This window comes from Mastigoproctus giganteus, chromosome 4, assembly GCF_048544385.1.
Source record: "Mastigoproctus giganteus isolate SK-2022 chromosome 4, ASM4854438v1, whole genome shotgun sequence".
Classification (NCBI taxonomy): Eukaryota; Metazoa; Arthropoda; class Arachnida; order Uropygi; family Thelyphonidae; genus Mastigoproctus; species Mastigoproctus giganteus.
This window is the reverse complement of record NC_143578.1, coordinates 2,101,130-2,121,456: the sequence shown is the minus strand read 5'-3', so window position 1 is coordinate 2,121,456 and position 20,327 is coordinate 2,101,130. Positions and strand designations below refer to the sequence as shown.

Genomic DNA, 20,327 nt, shown 5'->3' with positions numbered 1-20,327 from the left:
ATGATCCTGCTCAGGTAGCTAACAAACTGAATGAATATTTTGCATCGACATTCACACATGAGGAGTTATTCAGCGAGGGGAATGCCAGAGGTGTATCCAAGTCTGGCAGTAAGCTAATAACTGAGAGTAAAGTGGAGAAGAAATTGTTGAAGATAAATACAAGAAAGGCAACTGGGGTGGATGGGATCTATCCAGTTATATTAAAGGAGGCAGCAAAGGAAGTAAGCAAACCCTTAGCCATAATTATGAGAGCTTCCTTTCACTCAGGGGAAGTACCCATGGACTGGAGATGTGCAAATGTGACCCCAATTCACAAAGGAGGATCAAAGGGCGACACAAGTAATTATAGACCTGTTAGTTTAATTTCTGTTCCAGGAAAATTAATGGAGGCACTAGTTAAAGAAGCACTGCAGGATCATCTAGACAAAACTTCGGTTATAGCTCAGACACAGCATGGTTTTGTTAAGTGGAAGTCTTGCCTGACCAATTTGATTGGATACTATGATGCAGTCACAAAAGAACTGGATGCAGGGAATAACTTTGATATTATATACTTGGATCTTAGAAAGGCTTTTGATACTGTTGCACATGGAAGACTGCTGCACAAATTGGAGCAGTGTGGCATTGGAGGCAAATTGCTTCTATGGATAAAGGGGTGGTTGAGAGGGAGAAGACAGAGAGTGGTAATCAATGAACATTGCTCATCGTGGACTAATGTTATTAGTGGAATCCCTCAGGGTTCAGTATTGGGTCCATTATTGTTTTCTGTATTTATAAATGATATTGATGATGGTATATCAAGCTTAATGTCCAAGTTTGCAGACGATACGAAGGTTGGCAGGGTTGTCAAGGACACTACTGACACTATGCTACTGCAACAGGATCTGGAAAGGTTGAGCAGATGGGCTGAGAGGGTGGCAAATGAAGTTTAACATTGACAAATGTAAAGTACTACATATGGGAAACAGCAACCCCAGAGCAACGTATCAAGTCTGTGGTACTACACTGACAGTGGTGGAGAATGAAAGGAACCTGGGGGTGGTTGTGTAGGCAGATATGAAGTTTTCTGAGCAGTGCAGACGGGCTGCAAGAGTAGCTCATGGTGTATTGTCAATGATATATAGGAATTTTTCTAGCAGGGATAAGGAGGTGATTATTCCCTTGTATAAGGCAATGGTCAGACCACACCTAGAGTACTGTATACAGATCTGGAGGCCTCATTTCAAGAAGGATGTAGAGATGCTGGAACGAGTACAGAGAAGGGCAACAAGATTAGTGAATGGAACAAAGGGGGTGCTCTTACGAAGAAAGGCTTAAGTTTTGCAAATTACAGTGTCTTGGGACTAGGCACCAACGAGGTGATCTGATAGAGGTGTATAAAGCCTTGAATGGTTTGAGCATGCTCAGTGCTGATGGGATTCTTCCTCTTGCTCAGAATAATCACCTGAGAGGGCATAAATTCGAATTGAGAAAAGACAGATGTTGGATAGACGTGTGGAAATTTGCATTTAGCCAGCGGGTGGTTGGTTGGTGGAATAGACTTCCATCCCTTGTCGTGGAAGTTGATAGCCTAAATAAGTTTAAGGCTCAGCTGGACAGGTATTTCGAACAAACAGAGGGGTGAAGTGGAAGTTGTTATTTTTTATTTATTTATTTATTTTATTATTTTTTTTTGGCTGATGCTGCATAAGCTTGCTTTCTTGCATCAAATGCCTCTACTAATGCTAATGCTAACTATAATTGGTAAAAGTGCATGCCCACATGCTGTAAAAAGCATAATTTTCTTGTCTGCTACCATGCTAATAAATGTGCATGAATAAGTTCTCAAATAATATTGGATTGGTTTTTGAATTACTTTGCACCAGAGGTGCATGCTCATTGTAAATCTCTAAGGGACTTAGAAGTGAAGATTGCAAAATAATTCCGACATTAGATAACTATCCTGCCCAACCAGATGTTGATTAACCAGTAACTTCATTATTTTCCTTAGAGCATCAGACTAACAGGTCTGTAATTACTCTTGTCACCCTTTGATCTCCCTTTATGAATTGGGAATACATTTGCACATATTCCGTCCACAAGGTCCTTCCCTGAATCCAGGATGCTATCATAATCATGGCCAAAGGAATGCTTACTTCTTTTGCTGCCTTTCTTGATATAATTGGATATATCCATCCATTCTAAGAAGAGCATTTCTTGGTGCCTTTTTTATGTTTAGCTTCAACAACTTCTCCTTCACTTTCCTCTTAGTGATCACAAAATCACTCAGCTCACTGTTAGAATTTGAAACACCTCGGGCCTCTTGAACCCTAAAAAATTTCTCAAGTATGAATGTAGATACAAGGTATCTGTTCATTTTCTCAGCAACCTGAGCAGAATCATCAACATTTAAACCATTCATATCTAGTGGACTAATGTGATTCATCCCCTTTCCTTTTAATTTTAACATATGTAAAAATGTTTGCTGCTTTTCTTTACATTCTTTACTAGAGTCTTGTAATTTTCTTTACCTTGTCTTAGCCTCCTTTGTAACTTGATTGCAGAGATAGTTTATATCTTCTGTATGTTTGTGTATCACCTGATTCGTTTATATGCATCCCATTCATTTTTATTCTCTGCCTACAAGTCTCTTAAGTTCATCTGACCTCCATTTATGTCCAGGCTTTGGACACTATCTCTTAGTATAAAAAGCCTGGTAGCTTCCACGATTACCTCTATGCTTCCATTTAGAATTTGATTTTGGTAAAATCATCAATTTGTCCCATTTATAGAATTTAAAAACTGTCTGAAATCATTGTAGTCATCTTTCTGAATGCAAAGGCCTTTCCCCTTGCCTTTGATAGTAGTTATATCTTTTAGTAAATCCCACATCAAAAACCTTACTACTGTGTGGGTAGCTAAAGTGTCTGCAATTAGTCCCATAAGTTCCAGCTAATGTATGGAAGTTAAAATCCTGTATATTAAGACATTCCGATTTACTGACCCACTATATTTAGTTGCCCTTTATAGTCAGGGCTTTTGGGCCACTAGGTGTCACTTGGTGAAGAGTAGACTTCTGTAACTGCTGCAATCCTATAAGTTTTCATTGAGATTATATCATATTTTTGATTAGTTAGCATATTAATTTGTGTTTTACAAATAGATTAAATAGGCTTAGTGATGTTCATTAGCTTATTTTTTAAATTTAGCTACTGATTTTGTAAGTTACAACTCGCTACTCCTACCACTGTCGTAGTGGTGTTTTGGCTGGAATATCATACCGTAATCAGTAGCATAGAAGAATAGTGGGGTTTTAATTGTAGTAAATAAGTATTTTGAAGGGTTTAATCACTTTTTGGGCATATATCTTTTGTATTTAGCTAAGGATATAACTAATTTAGCATTGTGATTGTTACGGTATAATCACAATGCTATCTCTATGAAATCTCAAATATGATAACTAAGGTATAACTTAAAACTGTACAGTGGAATAGGTATTATTGCATTAGCTTAGAATAGTATTGTATAGTACAGTAAATTAATCAATTAAATTTACCAACCTTATTAATTTTCATTGTTAATTAACTAAATCGTATTTAAATGGGAATCATACCCCAGACTAGAGCAGCAAAGCAATGTGCACAAAGTAGCGGGAGTGCTGTGGCTCAGGGGAGAACCGAAGGGGACGATTCTCCAATGCATCACAGCTTAAAGCAGTGGTCGATATCAACCCCCAGGGGTCGATAGAAAAATATAAGATGACATTGTACGGGTAATATTTAATCTGGATTACCTTTAACTTGGATTACTTCCATCCTGAATGACAATGCAAATAAGAGTGAATCGTGGGAACATTGGCATGAATAGGACCTGTAAGATGGAGCAGGGTCATGAAAATAGTTACGGAGGCCAATCAAGTAGGCCAAAATGACATATTTACCAATAAACGGATGTCGGTGGTTCCTGCCTGGCCGGCGCAGCGGGAGTGAGATTGCAACACGTGCACGGTTGCTTATTTACTTATACTTACATGTATTCGATCCCAGTCTCATTTTTGCACATCAACATACAAGTGAGCGTTAATGTTCTAAAATTCATCAACATACATATTATAATTCAATCGTTATTCATTCACACACTAAACTTCTCTATGTTGAAGAGTTGAGCAGGGCTGGTAGTTTTGTACATTAGCATTAGTAGAGGCACATGATGCAAGAAAGCAAGCTTATGCAGCATCCTATAGAAATACGTGAGTAGGTATATTATTTAGACATTACTTTTGCTTACTGACTTCAATTTTAATTATTTTGTTACAACCCCAGTAACCACAATGGCAGCGTCAGATTCTAAAAAGAAATGCAGACAATATTCGTTAGAATATTTGAAACTTGGGTTTATTGCTTCATTAACAAATGAAACAAGGCTTATGTGTCTTCTTTGTGAAAAAACTTTTAGTAACGATGCAATGAAACCAGCAAAAATGAATGATCATTTTCAAAGACTCCATCCCGATAAGAAAGATAAAGATCTTGACTTTTTTAAAGAACTGAAAGAGAAATACACCTAATTCTGTTTTTGCACGAACTTTTTTTACACGAATTTGATTTAACACGAATTTAAAATAAATATTTCATTCTCTTTTTAAGAGAGTCATTTTGATTTAACACGATTTCAATGAATTTTTTTTGCCTAAATTCTAAGAATTTTTTTTTTTAATTTGTGGCATATTAGTATCAAATGAATTGGATAACGGCTAGTGTGTGCGTTTTGAAACGCTTGCTTTTGTTTACCAATGTGTACGTCTAGATATCTATGAATTGTCAACGTTTTTATTGAATTTGGTGCACATCTACGGTATTCGTGCATTGTATCTTCGGAAGACATTTAGTAGTACGCTCTATTTCAAAGTGAAAGAATCTTTAGTGAAATTTGTGCACATAAAAATTTATTAATTTTGCCGATAGTCAATAAATTGTAAGTTTACAAATTTTTCATACCTTTTTTTATTAATTATAACTGAGATATTTTTCGGTAGCACTTATATAATGTCGAATAATTCGCCTATTACCAAAATGAAAAGGAAAGCGATTTCTTTGGAACTTAAAATTCAAATTTTAGATCGTCTTGCAACTGGACAAGGGGCTACGTCTGTAGGAAAGCATTTTGGTGTACATGAAGCTACCGTAAGAACTATTAAGAAAAATGAAGCTGCAATTAGGAAGTCGGTATGTTCTGGAACAAAAGTAAGTGTTAATTCATCATCATATACAAGAGATATTATCAAGGAAAAAATGGAAAAGGCTCTGGTAATATGGATAGAAGACCAGTCACAAAAAAGAGTACCAGTAGATGGAAATGCCATCAAGCAAACAGCACTAAGAATTTACAGACAGATTAAAGAAAAGGAGCCAAGCACTTCATCTCAATTAAACAGAAAGTATGAATTTTTTGCGAGTACAGGTTGGATGACAGGGCTTCTTAAAAGGAATACTCTTCATAATATGAAAATTAAAGGTGAAACTGCATCTGCAGATGAATCAGCTGCTAAAGTATTCCCGCAGGAACTTGCAAAAATTATTGAAGATGGAGGATACACTCCTGATCAAGTGTGGAATGCAGATGAAACTGGTTTCTTCTGGAAACGAATGCCGAACAGAACGTATGTAGCCAAATCGCAGAAAACTGCTGGTGGTTTTAAGGTAGCTAAGGATCATGTGACCTTATTATTTTCCTCCAACGCTTCAGGAGATCGTATGTTGAAACCACTGCTGGTAAATCGAGCCCTAAACCCACGTTCAATGAAAGGTGTAGATATCAATAAACTGCCTGTTCACTGGATGGCAAACAAGAAGGCCTGGGTGACTACTGCTATCTTTACAGAATGGTTCAACAAATGTTTCGTCCCAGAAGTCAGACGTTATATGAATTTGAAAGGTCTCGAATTTAAAGTTCTTGTGATTCTTGACAATGCACCCGGCCATCCTGTCTTGGAACACCCAAACGTACAAATTTTATTTCTGCCACCTAATACTACATCTTTGATACAACCGCTAGACCAAGGTATAATTGCGACAATTAAAACATACTACGTAAAACGAACATTCTAACAAGTTTTGGACAAACTGAATGATGAAACACTAACAGTCATTGATGTGTGGAAGAAATCCTCAATTATGGATTGTATCAATCAAGTTGGATTAGCATTAACTGAATTAAAACCAGCGCCTTTAAATGCGTGTTGGAAAGCGGTTTGGCCACAATGTGTAAAAAGCAAAGATCCCATCATCCTTAATACGACCGAATTTCCCAACATCATTACAATGACACACAAAATTGGTGGAGAAGGATTCGATGATCTATCGTTTGAAGATATTGATGAATTGTTAACCGACAAAGCCCTAAGCGAAGATGAAATATTAGAGATTGTCCTTGGGACTCCTTATCCCACAGAACGTAGTGATAATGAAGAAAATGATCCTGTTCTAAATGCAGATTTAATAAAAGAAGGTCTGGAACTGGCCAGAAAATTAGGTAATCATTTTGTCAAACATGACCCTAATGAGGAACGCGCTGAGAAGTTTCAACGTGAACTGAAATTGTTGACAGCCTCTTACAGAGAATTATATAACGGCCTAACCAAAACACGAACACAACGATTAATAACTGAATTCGTTCGTAAAACCGGTGAAACATCAGCACCAGAGGAGACTCGTGCTGATTTTGCTCAAGAGATCACAGAAAGAATTTCATTAATAGAGGAAGAAGACGATGTCTACAACATTTCTAGTGATAGCAGTGATATTCCAGTCGTACGCAAACGTATGCGCCGTTTATTATCAGAAAGTGAAAATGAATAAAATTTTATGTGTAAAACAGATTTTTTTTGTTCATGAAGAATTCATTTCATATGCATACAAATTTACTTTAATACATTTTCATTACATATTATTACATGTGTATTTTGTTGAAATAAAATAATAAGCTTAAAAAGAATATTTTTATGTGTTTTTTTTTTTAATTATTTTTACTGATTTTTTAGATCCGGAACCAATCTTCTTTTCTTCCATAAATACAATGTATTTTTTTACACGAATTTTTTTTACACGTATTTTTCAGGAACGTATCTATCGTGTAAAAACAGAATTAGGTGTACACACATCGACCAACTATAAAATCATTTATGAAAGCACCTGCCGAAGCTGACAATAAACAAGGATTAACAGCCTCCTACAATATTTCTTTAAATATAGCAAAAAAAGGAAAACCATATACAATTGCAGAGGACATTGTTATATCTGCAATCAAAGAAGTAATTGAAACCATAATGAAAAAAGATTCTGGCCCTGTTTTAAAATGCTTACCATCGAGTGTGAATACCATGAAAAGGCGTATTGGTGAAATGGCTGAAGATGTAGAAAAAACTGTAGTATCAGAACTCAAAAATAGTAAGTTCTCCATCCAACTTGATGAATCTACATTCGATAGTTCTTCTGTTCTTATGGCTTATGTAAGATATTATAGTAAAACCAAACATCAAATTATTGACGAATTTTTATTTGCAAAATATCTTGAAAGTGATGGAACGTGGTCGAAAATTTTTCAGCGATTGGAGGAATATTTAAATAAGTATGATATTCCATTTACTAATATAACAGCAGTAGCCTCAGATGGCGCACCTGCAATGGTGGGCCATTATCGAGGTTTCGCTGCCTTTCTGAAAGAAAAAGTTCAAAGTGTACGTACTATTCATTGTGTGTTGCACCGAAACCATTTGGTGGCAAAAACTCTCAGTGACGAACTGCACAACACTCTAAGAGTGTGTATTAAATCTATTAATCAAATTAGAACTCATCCTCTTAAATCGCGATTGTTTACCAAACTTTGTGAAAAAAAATGATGAAGTATCAAACCAATTACTCTTGCATACTGAAGTAAGATGGTTGTCTAGAGGTGCAAGTCTACAAAGATTTGTTGAGTTGTTTGACTCAACCCTAGAGTTTCTTACAGATGTTAATTTGTTTTTGAGTGATGAAATGAAGAGAAATAAGAATCATATTTTCACTTGGCGGACTTATTTTCAAAATTTAATGACGTACAGACCCGTCTACAAGGTAAAGATGTCATGATTATTCAAGCTCTGATGATTCTTTTAGGCTTCCAAGTTAAATTAGCCTTATTTAAATCATCATTGTTACGAAAAGATTTTCAGTACTTTTCGAATCTACGGCAATTGGAAGTAAAAGATGAAGACTTAGAAATATACACAAAACATCTTCAAAATTTGAGCAATGATTTTAAATTGCGCTTTTCAGATTTTGAAAATATGCACATTCCTGATTGGATTATCATGCCATTTTCTGCAGATATTGAAAATATCAAATGTAACTTACAAGATGACCTTATTGAATTGTCAGTTGATCTTGAAGCTAAGACACTTTTTAAAAATAGGACTTTAAGTTACTTTTGGACGAATATAAATGTTGTAGAAAAATATCCAAAACTTTCTGAAGTGGTACTCCCCTTTTTGCTTACATTTCCAAGCTCGTACATGGTTGAAGCTGGTTTCAGCCATGTTAATTCCATTTTAGCAAAACAAAGAAATAAGCTAGATATAGAATTCTGTGGCGATTTAAGGCTGAAACTTACTAATTTTAACCCAACATTGCTAATCTTGTAAAGAGTCACGAAGCACACCCTTCACATTGACAACGTTAGTAAATTGTATACTAAGTTAATAAAAGTCTTATTTTCATTATATAAGGAAGATCGTATTATTGTTATTTTGTTATCTAAATTACATTTTATATTTTATATATTATTTATCCCTCCTATCAAATCCCTCCTGTAATGTTAAGAAGGACATCAAAATAATATAATAATATAATATTTATTATAATAATATAATAATATATAATATATTATACTATATAGTATCGGTGTAAATACACCATAGTTAACCCATATATTTGAACTACGTATGTAGCATAGAGGGCATCGTTTTAATTGTATCTCATAATGTGGTTGCCTTCACAACGAGATAGCTGCTATTGCATTACTTCAAATAAATAACGCTTCTCTAGTAGAGAAGCGTTATTTATTTGAAGTTATTTACTTTAAATAAATAACGTTATTTACTTCAAATAAATAACGCTTCTCTAGTAGAGAAGCGTTATTTATTTGAAGTAATGCAATAGCAGCTATCTCGTTGTGAAGGCAACCACATTATGAGATACAATTAAAACGATGCCCTCTACGCTACATACGTAGTTCAAATATATGGGTTAACTATGGTGTATTTACACCGATACTATATAGTTAATTATCAAAACCCATAAGGATTATGCCCTGTGCATTTAATTTTCCAAACTATATTATACATACAATAAACACTAACTATAAAATAAACAATCTAAAAACTCACATAAGCGTCTTTTTTGCTTGTCCTATTATAATTACATAATACTAAAATAGAGGAGGTCGATAAAAAGTCAAACTCTTGAAGGGGGATGACGGTCAAAGAAGTTTGGCAACCCCTGGCCTAAAGAAATGTGCAACTTGTGAAATGTTTGCAGACTTTCTGGGATGGGACATGATGTTGCCAAAGACGATGTCTTTGTGTGTGCTCGACGTAATCAGTGTGAAGAAGTTATGCGCCAACTCAGCGTTGTTATGAGAGCTTGAAGGACAAGGTAGATGCCCTCGAAGGACTTAAATTTAGGGACACATCAAGCTCTCAGCTGCCCACATCAATGCCAGAGCTTGCACTTGATCATCAGGCAACACAACAGCAACCTTCAGAGCAGAATGTGTGGGTCCCACAGGAGCTAGTTATTGTCGGTGACTATTGGGGAGATAGGTAATATATTGTGTAAAAAGGATAGGTGGAATAGGACCAGGGTATGTCTGCAAGGGGCAAAAGTTGATGACGTTGTAGAGCAGATATCATCTTTTACGGGCACAAAGAGTGATATTGTTGTACACGATGGTGACATTACGAGTCGGAGATCTGCAGACTTCCTTAACAAGTACAGGTCAATGTTGAAAAAAGTCCCGAGTTAGAGTCAGACACGATAGGAGGGAGTATATTATGAGAACCTTGTCAATCAATTCGGCCCTGGAGAAATTGTGCAAGGCTCATGGGGTAGAATTTTTCTCAGCGTGGTCTATGCTTGTTAACAGGATTCACCTAAATAGAAAGGGTGCAAGAATATTCGCTGATGTGTTCGAGGCAGTGCTAGGTGGTTTGGAAAACTACTAGCTCTGGGTGGTATTCACAGACTAATAGATTAACAGTAGGCACAAGCAGAGATGAAAATGATTCTTGCACTTCTTCTATTGGAATGAGCAGCAGACTGGAAAGCGATGTACTGGGGATTTCATCATGGAACAAGTAAATACAGGGGTTGTGTAAGGTTAACTAAGAGTAAGAATAGCTGTATCGAAAAATATTAGGTGGGTTGGAAAACTACTAGCTTGGGGGGGATACAAGGCCTAATAGATTAACAGTAGCCACTGGCAGAGGTGAAAGTGATTCTTGCACTGCTTCTATTGGAATGAGCAGCAGCCTGGAAAACAAGATGCAGGGTATTTCAGAGACTGCTGGGAGTCATTGGGGTACAAGTAAACACATGGGTTGTGTTAGGGTAGCTTAGAAAAAGAACAGGTGCATGTATACTTGCGTGTACACCAATGCTAGGAGTTTAGTAAATGAATTTGAGGTATTGCTCAAAACATCAAAAGCAGATATTGTGGGGATTTCCGAGACGTGGTGTCACACAGATATAAGGAATGCAGAACTGGAATTTGGGGAGTACAATGTCTACAGAAAGGATAGACAGGATAGGAAGGGAGGAGGGGTTATGCTATTAGTTAAGAAATACATAAAATCCAAGGAAGTGAAGCCAGTCGACATCGCTGGACAGTGCAGTGTCGAGTCAGTTTGGTGTGACATAAGCATTGGGAAATCAAAATTGAGAGTAGGAGTGTGTTATAGGCCTAATGACTCTGGTGAGTATAATAAGGAACTGTACAGGGAAATAGAGTGGGCTAGTAAATCAGAGTCTTATAATGGGGGATTTTAATTTCCCAGATATTGACTGGAATTCATGGGTTGGCCACTCACACACTAGCAACGCTTTTGTGGATTTATTGGATGATTGGCCGACCGGGCTAGCCGGGTGGGTAAGGTGCCTGCCTGGCAACCCAAAGGTCGCGGGTTCGAATCCCGCCTTGGGCTTGGATCAAAGTACTGCAAAAACCTTGGGAGGTGCATTATGGCCACAGAAGTCGATGCGCCAACAACTACCAAAAAAAAAAAAAAAAAAAATTGGATGATTGTTTTCTACATTAGCATGTTCGGGAGGCAACTAGAGGGAGTAATACTCTTGATCTGATTATCAGTAGTGATTCTTCATGCATTAAGAATCTGCAGATAAAGGAACCGCTTGGTGGCAGTGGTCAGTGTGCTGAAGTGGGAATTACTCAAAGAGGTAACTACCATCAGGAGTAAAGGGAAGGGTTTTTGCTTTCGTAAAGGTGACTACGGTATTCTGAGGCAGTATTTAAATTCTATGTGGTGGGACCAACTGATGATGTTACCAACAACAAATTCAAAATGGAAAGCATTCAAAGAATTAATCTTGGAAGCTACTAGGCTTTACATGCCAACTAAGAAATATTGTTCAAGGTTTAGGCCTAAATGGATGTTAGATGAACTAATGAGACATGGCAGATAAGAAAAATGCATGGGATACATATAAATTAATGGTGACATGGAAGCCTATGATAGATATAAGCTGGTCTGTAACCAAGTCACAAAGGAGATTAGGTAGGCAAAGGATGCAAAGAAAAACAGCAATGAGTTCTTTACTTGTGTAAACTCTAGAAGGAAAGGGATGAATCAGATTGGTTCACTGGATATTGATGGTTCAACTGTTGATGATCCTGCTCAAGTGACTAACAAACTAAATGAGTATTTTGTAATTTTGTATCTACATTCACACATGAGGAGTTATTCAGGGAGGGGAATGCCAGAGGTGAGTTAAACTCTGGCAGTGAGCTAGATGATTTTGTAATAACTGAGAGGAAAGTTGAGGAGAAAAATATCTGAAGATAAACATAAAAAAGGCACCAGGGGTGGATGGGATCTATCCCGGGTGCTCAGGACTCAGGGTAGGTACCCATGGACTGGAGATGTGCAAATGTGACCCCAGTTCACAAAGGAGGATCAAAGGGCTACACAAGTAATTATCAACCTGTTAGTTTAACTTCTGTTCCAGGAAAATTAGTGGAGGCACTGGTAAAAGAAGCACTGCAGGATCATCTGGACAAGATTTCAGTTATAGCTTGGACACAGCATGGTTTTGTTAAGGGAAAGTCTTGCCTGACCATTTTGATTGGATACTATGATGTGGCCACAAAGGAACTGGATGCATCGAATAACTTTGATATTATATATTTGGATCTTAGAAAGGCTTTTGATACGGTTGCACATGGAAGACTGCTGAACAAATTGGAGCAGTGTGGCATTGGAGGCAAATTGCTGCTATAGTTTACTGCGAGTTTCAGGGTCCAAACTCGCTAATCATACTGCAGAAATGATCCTGTGAAGTATGATCTTTATTTTTATTTGTGGTGTGAATGAGGGGCGTCGCTGATTGGCGTCTCTTTAAACCTAGCAGCACTAATTGTCCAGGGCCACCCCCGCATGACAAACTGCCGAACACGGTCTAGCCATCGGCGGGCACGATAGTCCCTCAGTGCCTGTATTGCTTGGCTATGCAGGTACCCCGAACATCCACACTTTGCGTTCTAGTCAACATAAAACACTTGCTGCACGTCACCAGTCGGGAGCTGCCACTGGCGATCACGCAACGGGGGCCACTCTGCCCTCCATTCCCATTAGGACAGAGACTTTCGCGGAAAGATCGTCCGTCTCGCCCAACGTCAATATCTCCATCTCCAACTCGAAAGGAACGTGCTGGTCGAAGAAGACAGCCCTGCCCAACCTGACACCCCTCTCAAGACATCCTCGAGGGCTGCTCCGATCACAGGAGCAAGGCCAACTCCTGTCCTCGAGCATTAAAGATAGAATTCTATTGCCATTCAGGTGCCACCCTTCGGCCTGTTTCTTTCTGGTCTACGGGCGTCTCTATTTACGACAGCCCAGCCGCCGGGAAGGCATTAATAGTCAGTCCGACGGTCCATCGGCAGTGCCACTGCTTCGCGGCAACTCCGTTAATGATCCTTCCTCAGGTTCTTGAGGTTCTTAGGTCCTTGAAGTTGCCACAGACATTCTCTCAGATACGCCAGACAAGTTGTACTTGTACCTAAGAGTCTAAAACGCTGATGGAACTGATAATCAGGTGACACTCAAGTCAAGTGAACCCAATTTCGGCAAAGTCCCGACGGTCTGTGACAGCCAAATCCTCTGTTTGCACCTTCACGATGGTGGGACTGTTAGTAATCCTGGGTATAACCTCCATGTACAAGTACATGGTGGGTGACCACCCAGGTGTTAACCAACGTAAGCAGGGGTCGAGGTGTGGCGCCCACACCACATCGAGAAACGTCACCACATGGAGAAACGCCGCTTGAAGTGGTGGAACCCATGTTTATTTTTTGAGCTAAGTTCCAGTCAACCCTTCCCCATCTCTTCCATCATTGATGACTTTTGAGATCATTAGCATTATTAGCATTAACATTAGTAGAGGCATATGATGCAAGAAAGCAAGCTTATGCAGCATCAACCAAAAAAAAACAAAAAAACCCCACTCTCATTTCACCCCTCCGTTTGTTCGAAATACCTGTCCGGCTGAGGCTTAAATTTATTTAGCCTGTCAACTTCCACAACAAGGGATGGAAGTCTGTTCTACCAACTACCAACCTACAGGCAAATTTCCGCACATCTATCCTACATCTCACTTTCCTCAGTTTAAATTTATGCCCTCTCAGGTGATTATTCTGAGCAAGAGGAAGAAGCCCATCGGCATTGAGCATACTCAAACCATTCAAGGATTTATATACCTCTATCAGATCGCCTTGCCGGTACTTACTCTTCACACACTGTAATTTGAAAACTTAAGCCTTTCTTCCTAAGAGCAACCCTTTGTTCCATTCACTAATCTTGTTTCCCTTCTCTGTACTCGTTCCAGCAGCTCCTTATTGAAATGAGGCCTCCAGACCTCTATCCAGTACTCAAAGTGTGGCCTGACCATTGCCTTATACAAGGGAATAATCACCTCCTTATCCCTGCTAGAAAAATTCCTGTATATCATTAACAAGACACCATGAGCTACTCTTGCAGCACGTCTGCACTGCTCAGAAAACTTCATATCTGCCTGCACAACCACCCCCAGGTCCCTTTCATTCTCTACCACTGTCAGTGTAGTACCATAGAGTTGATACGTTGCTCCTGGATTACTGTTTCCCATATGTAGTACTTTACATTTGTCAATGTTAAACTTCATTTGCCACCTCTCAGCCCATCTGCTCAACCTTTCAAGATCCTGTTGCAGTAGCATAGTGTCAGTAGTGTCCTTAACAACCCTGCCAACCTTTGTATCGTCTGCAAACTTGGACATTAAGCTTGATATACCATCATTAGTATCATTTATAAATACAGAAAACAATAATGGACCCAATATTGAACCCTGAGGGACTCCACTATTAACATTAGTCCACGATGAGCAGTGTCCATTGATTACCACTCTCTGTCTTCATCCCCTCAACCATCCCTATATCCATAGCAGCAATTTGCCTCCAATGCCGCACTGCTCCTATTAGTGCAGCAGTCTTCCATGTGCAACAGTATCAAAAGCCTTTCTAAGATCCAAGTATATTATATCAAAGTTATTCCCTTCATCCAGTTCTTTTGTGACCACATCATAGTATCCAATCAAATTGGTCAGGCAAGACTTTCCCTTAACAAAACCATGCTGTGTCTGAGCTATAACTGAAGTTTTGTCTAGATGATCCTGCAGTGCTTCTTTAACCAGTGCCTCCATTAATTTTCCGGGAACAGAAGTTAAACTCACAGGTCTATAATTACTTGTGTCAGCCTTTGATCCTCCTTTATGAATTGGGGTCACATTTGCACATCTCCAGTCCATGGGTACCTCCCCTGAGTCCAAGGAAGCTCTCATAATTATGGCTAAGGGTTTGCTGACTTCCTTTGCTGCCTCCTTTAATATAACCGGATAGATCCCATCCACCCCAGGTGCCTTTCTAGTGTTTATCTTCAACAATTTCACCTCCACTTTACTCTCAGTTATTACAAGATTCTCTAGCTTACTGCCAGAGTTGAATACACCTCTGGCATTCCCTTCACTGAATAACTCCTCATGTGTGAATGTCATTGCAGAATATTCATTTAGTTTGTTAGCTACCTGAGCAGGATCATCAACAGTTGATCTATCAATATCAAGTGGACCAATCTGATTCATCCCCTTCCTTCTAGAGTTTACATAAGTAAAGAACTCTTTGCTGTTTTTCTTTGCATCCCTTGCCAAAGATTTCTCGTAGTAGTAGTAGCAGTAGTAGTTGTGGCATGTGATGCAAGAAAGTAAATGTATGAGCTTATGCAGCATCAGCCAAAAAAAAAAAAAAAAAAAAATCACACCATTCCCTCCAAATGCCTGTCCAGTTCCTCCTTAAATTTATTCAACCTATCAACTTCCACAACGACAGATGGAAGTTTGTTCCAGCAATTAACCACCCGCTGGCTAAAGGAAAATTTCCGCACATCTATTCTACACCTGTATTTTCTTAATTTGAATTTATGCCCCCTTAGATTCGTAATCTGAACAAGTGGAAGGATCCCATCAGAATTCAGCGTGCTCAACCCATTCCAGGCCTTATATACCTCAATCAGATCACCCCGCAGGTGCCTAGTCTCCAGCCACTGCAATTTGGAGAACTTAAGCCTCTCTTGGTAAGAGGATCCCTTCATTCCCCTCACCAATGTTGTTGCCCTTCTCTGTACACGCTCAAGTAAATCTACATCCTTCCTAAAATGAGGCCTCCAGACCTGTACGCAGTACTCAAGCCGCGGCCTGACCATTGCCTTATACAGAGGGATAATCACCTCCTTTTCCCTGCTAGCAAAATTCCTATATATCATTGATAAAACCCCATGACCTGCCCTGGCAGCCTGTCTGCATTGCTCAGAAAACTTCATATCTGCCTGCACAATTACTCCCAGGTCTTTTTCATTTTCTACCACCTTAAGTGTAGTACCACACAGTTGGTACGTTTCTCTGGGGTTACTTCTACCCATATGTAGTACTTTGCATTTGTCAAGGTTAAACTTCAGTTGCCACTTCTTAGCCCATCTGCCCAAATTATCTAGATCCTGTTGCAGTAGCACACTGCCATTACTGTCATTAACAACCCTGCCAACCTTTGTATCATCTGCATACTTCGACATTAAGCTTGATATACCTTCATCAATATCATTGATAAATATACAAAACAACAGTGGACCTAACACCGAACCCTGTGGGACTCCACTAATAACATTAGTCCAAGAAGAGCAGCACCCATTGATTACCACTCTCTGTCTTCTAGCACTTAACCATCCTTTTATCCATTGTAGCAACTTACCCTTAATACCATTCTGCTCCAATTTGTACAATAGTCTTCCATGCGCAACAGTGTCAAAAGCTTTCCTGAAATCCAAATATATGATATCAAAATTATTTTTCGCATCCAGTTCCTTTGTAACCACATCATAATATCCTATCAAATTTGTCAGACAAGACTTTCCCTTAACACACCCATGCTGTGTCTGAATTATTGCTGCAGGCTTGTCTAGATGATCCTGCAATGCATCTTTAACCAGTGACTCCATTATTTTACCCGGAACAGAAGTTAAACTAACTGGTCTGTAATTACTCGTGTCACCCTTTGATCCCCCTTTGTGAATTGGGGATACATTTGCACATCTCCAGTCCGTGGGAACCTCCCCTGAGTCCAAGGATGCTCTCATAATTATGGCTAAGGGTTTGCTTAGTTGCTTTGCCGCCTCCTTTAATATAACTGGATAGATCATATCTAACCCAGGTGCTTTTCTTACGTTCAACTTCAACAATTTCTCTTCCACTTGGCTCTCAGTTATTACAAAATCATTAAGTATCTTGCTACAATTTGATAACCTTCTGCCATTTTCAAACCTTAATAATTCCTCACGTGTGAATGTAGATGCAAAATACTCATTCAGTTTGTTTGCTATCTGAGCAGGATCATCAACAGTCGAACCATCAATGTCAAGTGGACCAATCAGATTCATCCCCTTCCTTTTTAGAGTTTATATAAGTAAAGAAATCCTTGCTGTTTTTCTTAGCATCTTTTGCCAAGGATTTCTCGTAATCTGCCTTCGCCTGGCGAACCTCCTTTGTGACCTGATTACAGATTAACTTATATCTGCCATAGGCTTCTGAGTCGCTTGATAATTTATATGCATCCCATGCATTTTTCTTCTCTGTTACGAGTCTCATTAGTTCATTTGACAACCATTTAGGCCTAAACCTTGAACAATATTTCTTAATAGGTATGAATCTTTTAGTAGCTTCCACGATTAATTCCTTGAATGCTTCCCACTTAGAATTTACTGTTGGTAACATCGTCAGTTGATCCCACTGTACAGAATTTAACAACTGTCGGAGACCACTGTACTCGCCTTTACGGAAGCAAAAACCCTTTCCTTTACCCCTGATGGTAATTAAATCTTTAAGTAAATCCCACGTCAGTACACTGTGATCACTGTCACCTAGTGGTTCTTTTATCTGCAAATTTTATCGTAATCTGCCTTCGCCTGCCTAACCCCCTTTGTAACTTGGTTACAGATCAACTTGTATCTATCATAGGCTTCTGTGTCACGTGTTAATTTGTATGTATCCCATGCCTTTTTTCTTCTCTGCCATACGTCTCATTAGTTCATCTGAGATCCATTTAGGCCTAAACCTTGAACAATATTCCTTAGTTGGTATGTAAAGCCTAGTAGCTTCCAAGATAAGTTCTTTGAATGCTTCCCATTTTGAATTTGTTGTTGGTAACATCATCAGTTGGTCCCACCATATAGAATTTAAATACTGCCTCAGTCCATCGTAGTTGCCTTTACAAAAGCATTAACCCTTCCCTTTACTCCTAATGGTAGTTACCTCTTCGAGTAAATCCCACTTCAGCACACTGTGATCACTGCCACCTAGTGGTTCATTAATCTGCAGATTCTTAATGCATGAAGAATCACTACTGATAATCAAATCAAGAGTATTACTCCCTCTAGTTGCCTCCCGAACATGCTGATGTAGAAAACAATCATCCAATAAATCCATAAAAGCCTTGCTAGTGTTGTGAGTGACCAGCCCCCAAATTCCAGTCAATATCTGGGAAATTAAAATCCAACATTTTAATACTCTCTGATTTACTGGCCCACTCTATTTCCCTGTACAGTTTCCTATTATACTTATCAGAGTCATTAGGCCTATAGCACACTCCTACTCTCAATTTTGATCTCCCGATGCTTATGTCAGACCAAACTGACTCGACACTGCACTGTCCAGCGATGTCGACTGGCTTCACTTCCTTGGATTTTATGTATTTCTTAACTAATAGCATAACCCCTCCTCCGTTCCTATCCTGTCTATCCTTTCTTTAGACATTGTACTCCCCAAATTCCAGTTCTGCATTCCTTATATCTGTGTGACACCACGTCTCTGAAATCGCCACAATATCTGCCTTTGATGTTTTGAGCAATACCTCAAATTCATCAAATTTATTTATTAAACTCCTAGCATTGGTGTATACGCAAGTATGCCTGCGCCTGTTCCTTTTCTTAGCTACCCTAACACAACCCATGTGTTTACTTGTACCCCAATGATTCCCAGCAGTCTCTGAAATATCCTGCATCTTATTTTCCAGGCTGCTGCTCATTCCAATAGAAGCAGTGCAAGAATCACTTTCACCTCTGCCAGTGGCTACTGTTAATCTGTTAGTCCTTGTATCCCCCCCCAATCTAGCAGTTTTCCAACCCACCTAACACTGCCTCGATAGCATCAGCAAACATTCTTGCACCCTTTCTATTTAAGTGTATCCCATCCCTGTAGAAGCAGTGTCTCCTGTTAACAAGTACAGAGCAGGCTGAAAAAAATTCTACCCCTTGAGCCTTGCACATTCCAGGGCCAAATTGATCGACAGGGCTCTCATCCTATACTCCCTCCTATCGTGTCTTTCAAATTCACATTCAAATTCAACCCTAATTCACGGCTTTTCTGGGCCCTCAACCTAATTCACGGCTTTTCAACCCTAATTCACGGTTTCTGATGCATGCCTCTTCTACAGATACTTCCACGGGCACTGTTCTTCTGAATTGGCTTCTATAATTCCCGCTCTCTCTTTCAAAACATTTCGAACACGTGCAGCCACCTGCCAACATCCATTTACTGGCCAATTTCAGACTCACAGCACCAACTTTTCATCTTGCTCGTTTATTCATTCAACTGCAGTTTTCTAGAACAACTCTCCTTGATATATATTTCCTGAAAATTACAGTCTACAGAAGTTCAAGTCCAGTGTCAATGAATATCTTCTTTCGTCTTCTGAAACTCCAACCCAAGCACGGTACTAAGTAGTATAGGTTCTAATACCTCTCGTGTTTGGGTGGGTTCCCTGTTTCTATTAAAGAAAAATTTAAATTAATTTCCTTGTTTCAAATTAAAGAATAATTCAAATTAATTTCCTTGTTTCATTAAGAATAATAATAATAATTAAAATTTAATTCTTGATTGGAAAGAAAATTTACTTCATTTTAGAAATGAGAAGAAGGAACATGGACGAGTTGGAAAATACAGAGGAAATAAGATGCAGAATAATCCCAGTGATTGTAATATTAAGCTACCTGTATCCCGTGTACAAGTAGAGGAGGTGAGTGAATTATCCATCCATTACATTTGTTTCTTTTGTGACAGTTTATTCGTAGGTTTCTGGGTTTACTAGTAATAAATGTAACTAAGTTTTATGCTTGGTCATTTATCGTGTGTGTGTAATTTATCTGATCAGAAAGCTTTCTTGTCGATCTTGCTCATTTGATCATTTAGTGCAAGCAGTAAAACTGCTTGGTCTTTTTAATCATATTAGGCACTCATTATTTGTTTATAATTGTGACAGTTACTGTCAATCATGTCATTAACAGTGTCTTGTGCAAGTACAAATTTTAGGTAATTTTAGTGAATTTTTGAGAATATCTGTGATAGGATCAGATTTTTTTTGACCTGAGCATGTAGTTATTTTTTTCATTTGGTTGAGTTGCTTAAAAATTGTTTATTTATATTTCTTGTGTCCTTGTCAGGAAT

At 38.6% G+C, this 20,327-nt stretch overlaps 1 protein-coding gene across 1 annotated transcript in view; it reads left to right on the top strand.

The window, feature by feature from the left end:
* Nucleotides 1-20,327, top strand: part of mms4 (Methyl methanesulfonate sensitivity 4) — a 219,978-nt gene that overhangs the window by 120,155 nt on the left and 79,496 nt on the right. The window contains exon 8 of the mRNA XM_090371307.1: nucleotides 19,788-19,899. Within this exon, the coding sequence (XP_090227433.1) occupies nucleotides 19,788-19,899 (112 nt within the window). The remainder of the gene's footprint in view (nucleotides 1-19,787; nucleotides 19,900-20,327) is intronic.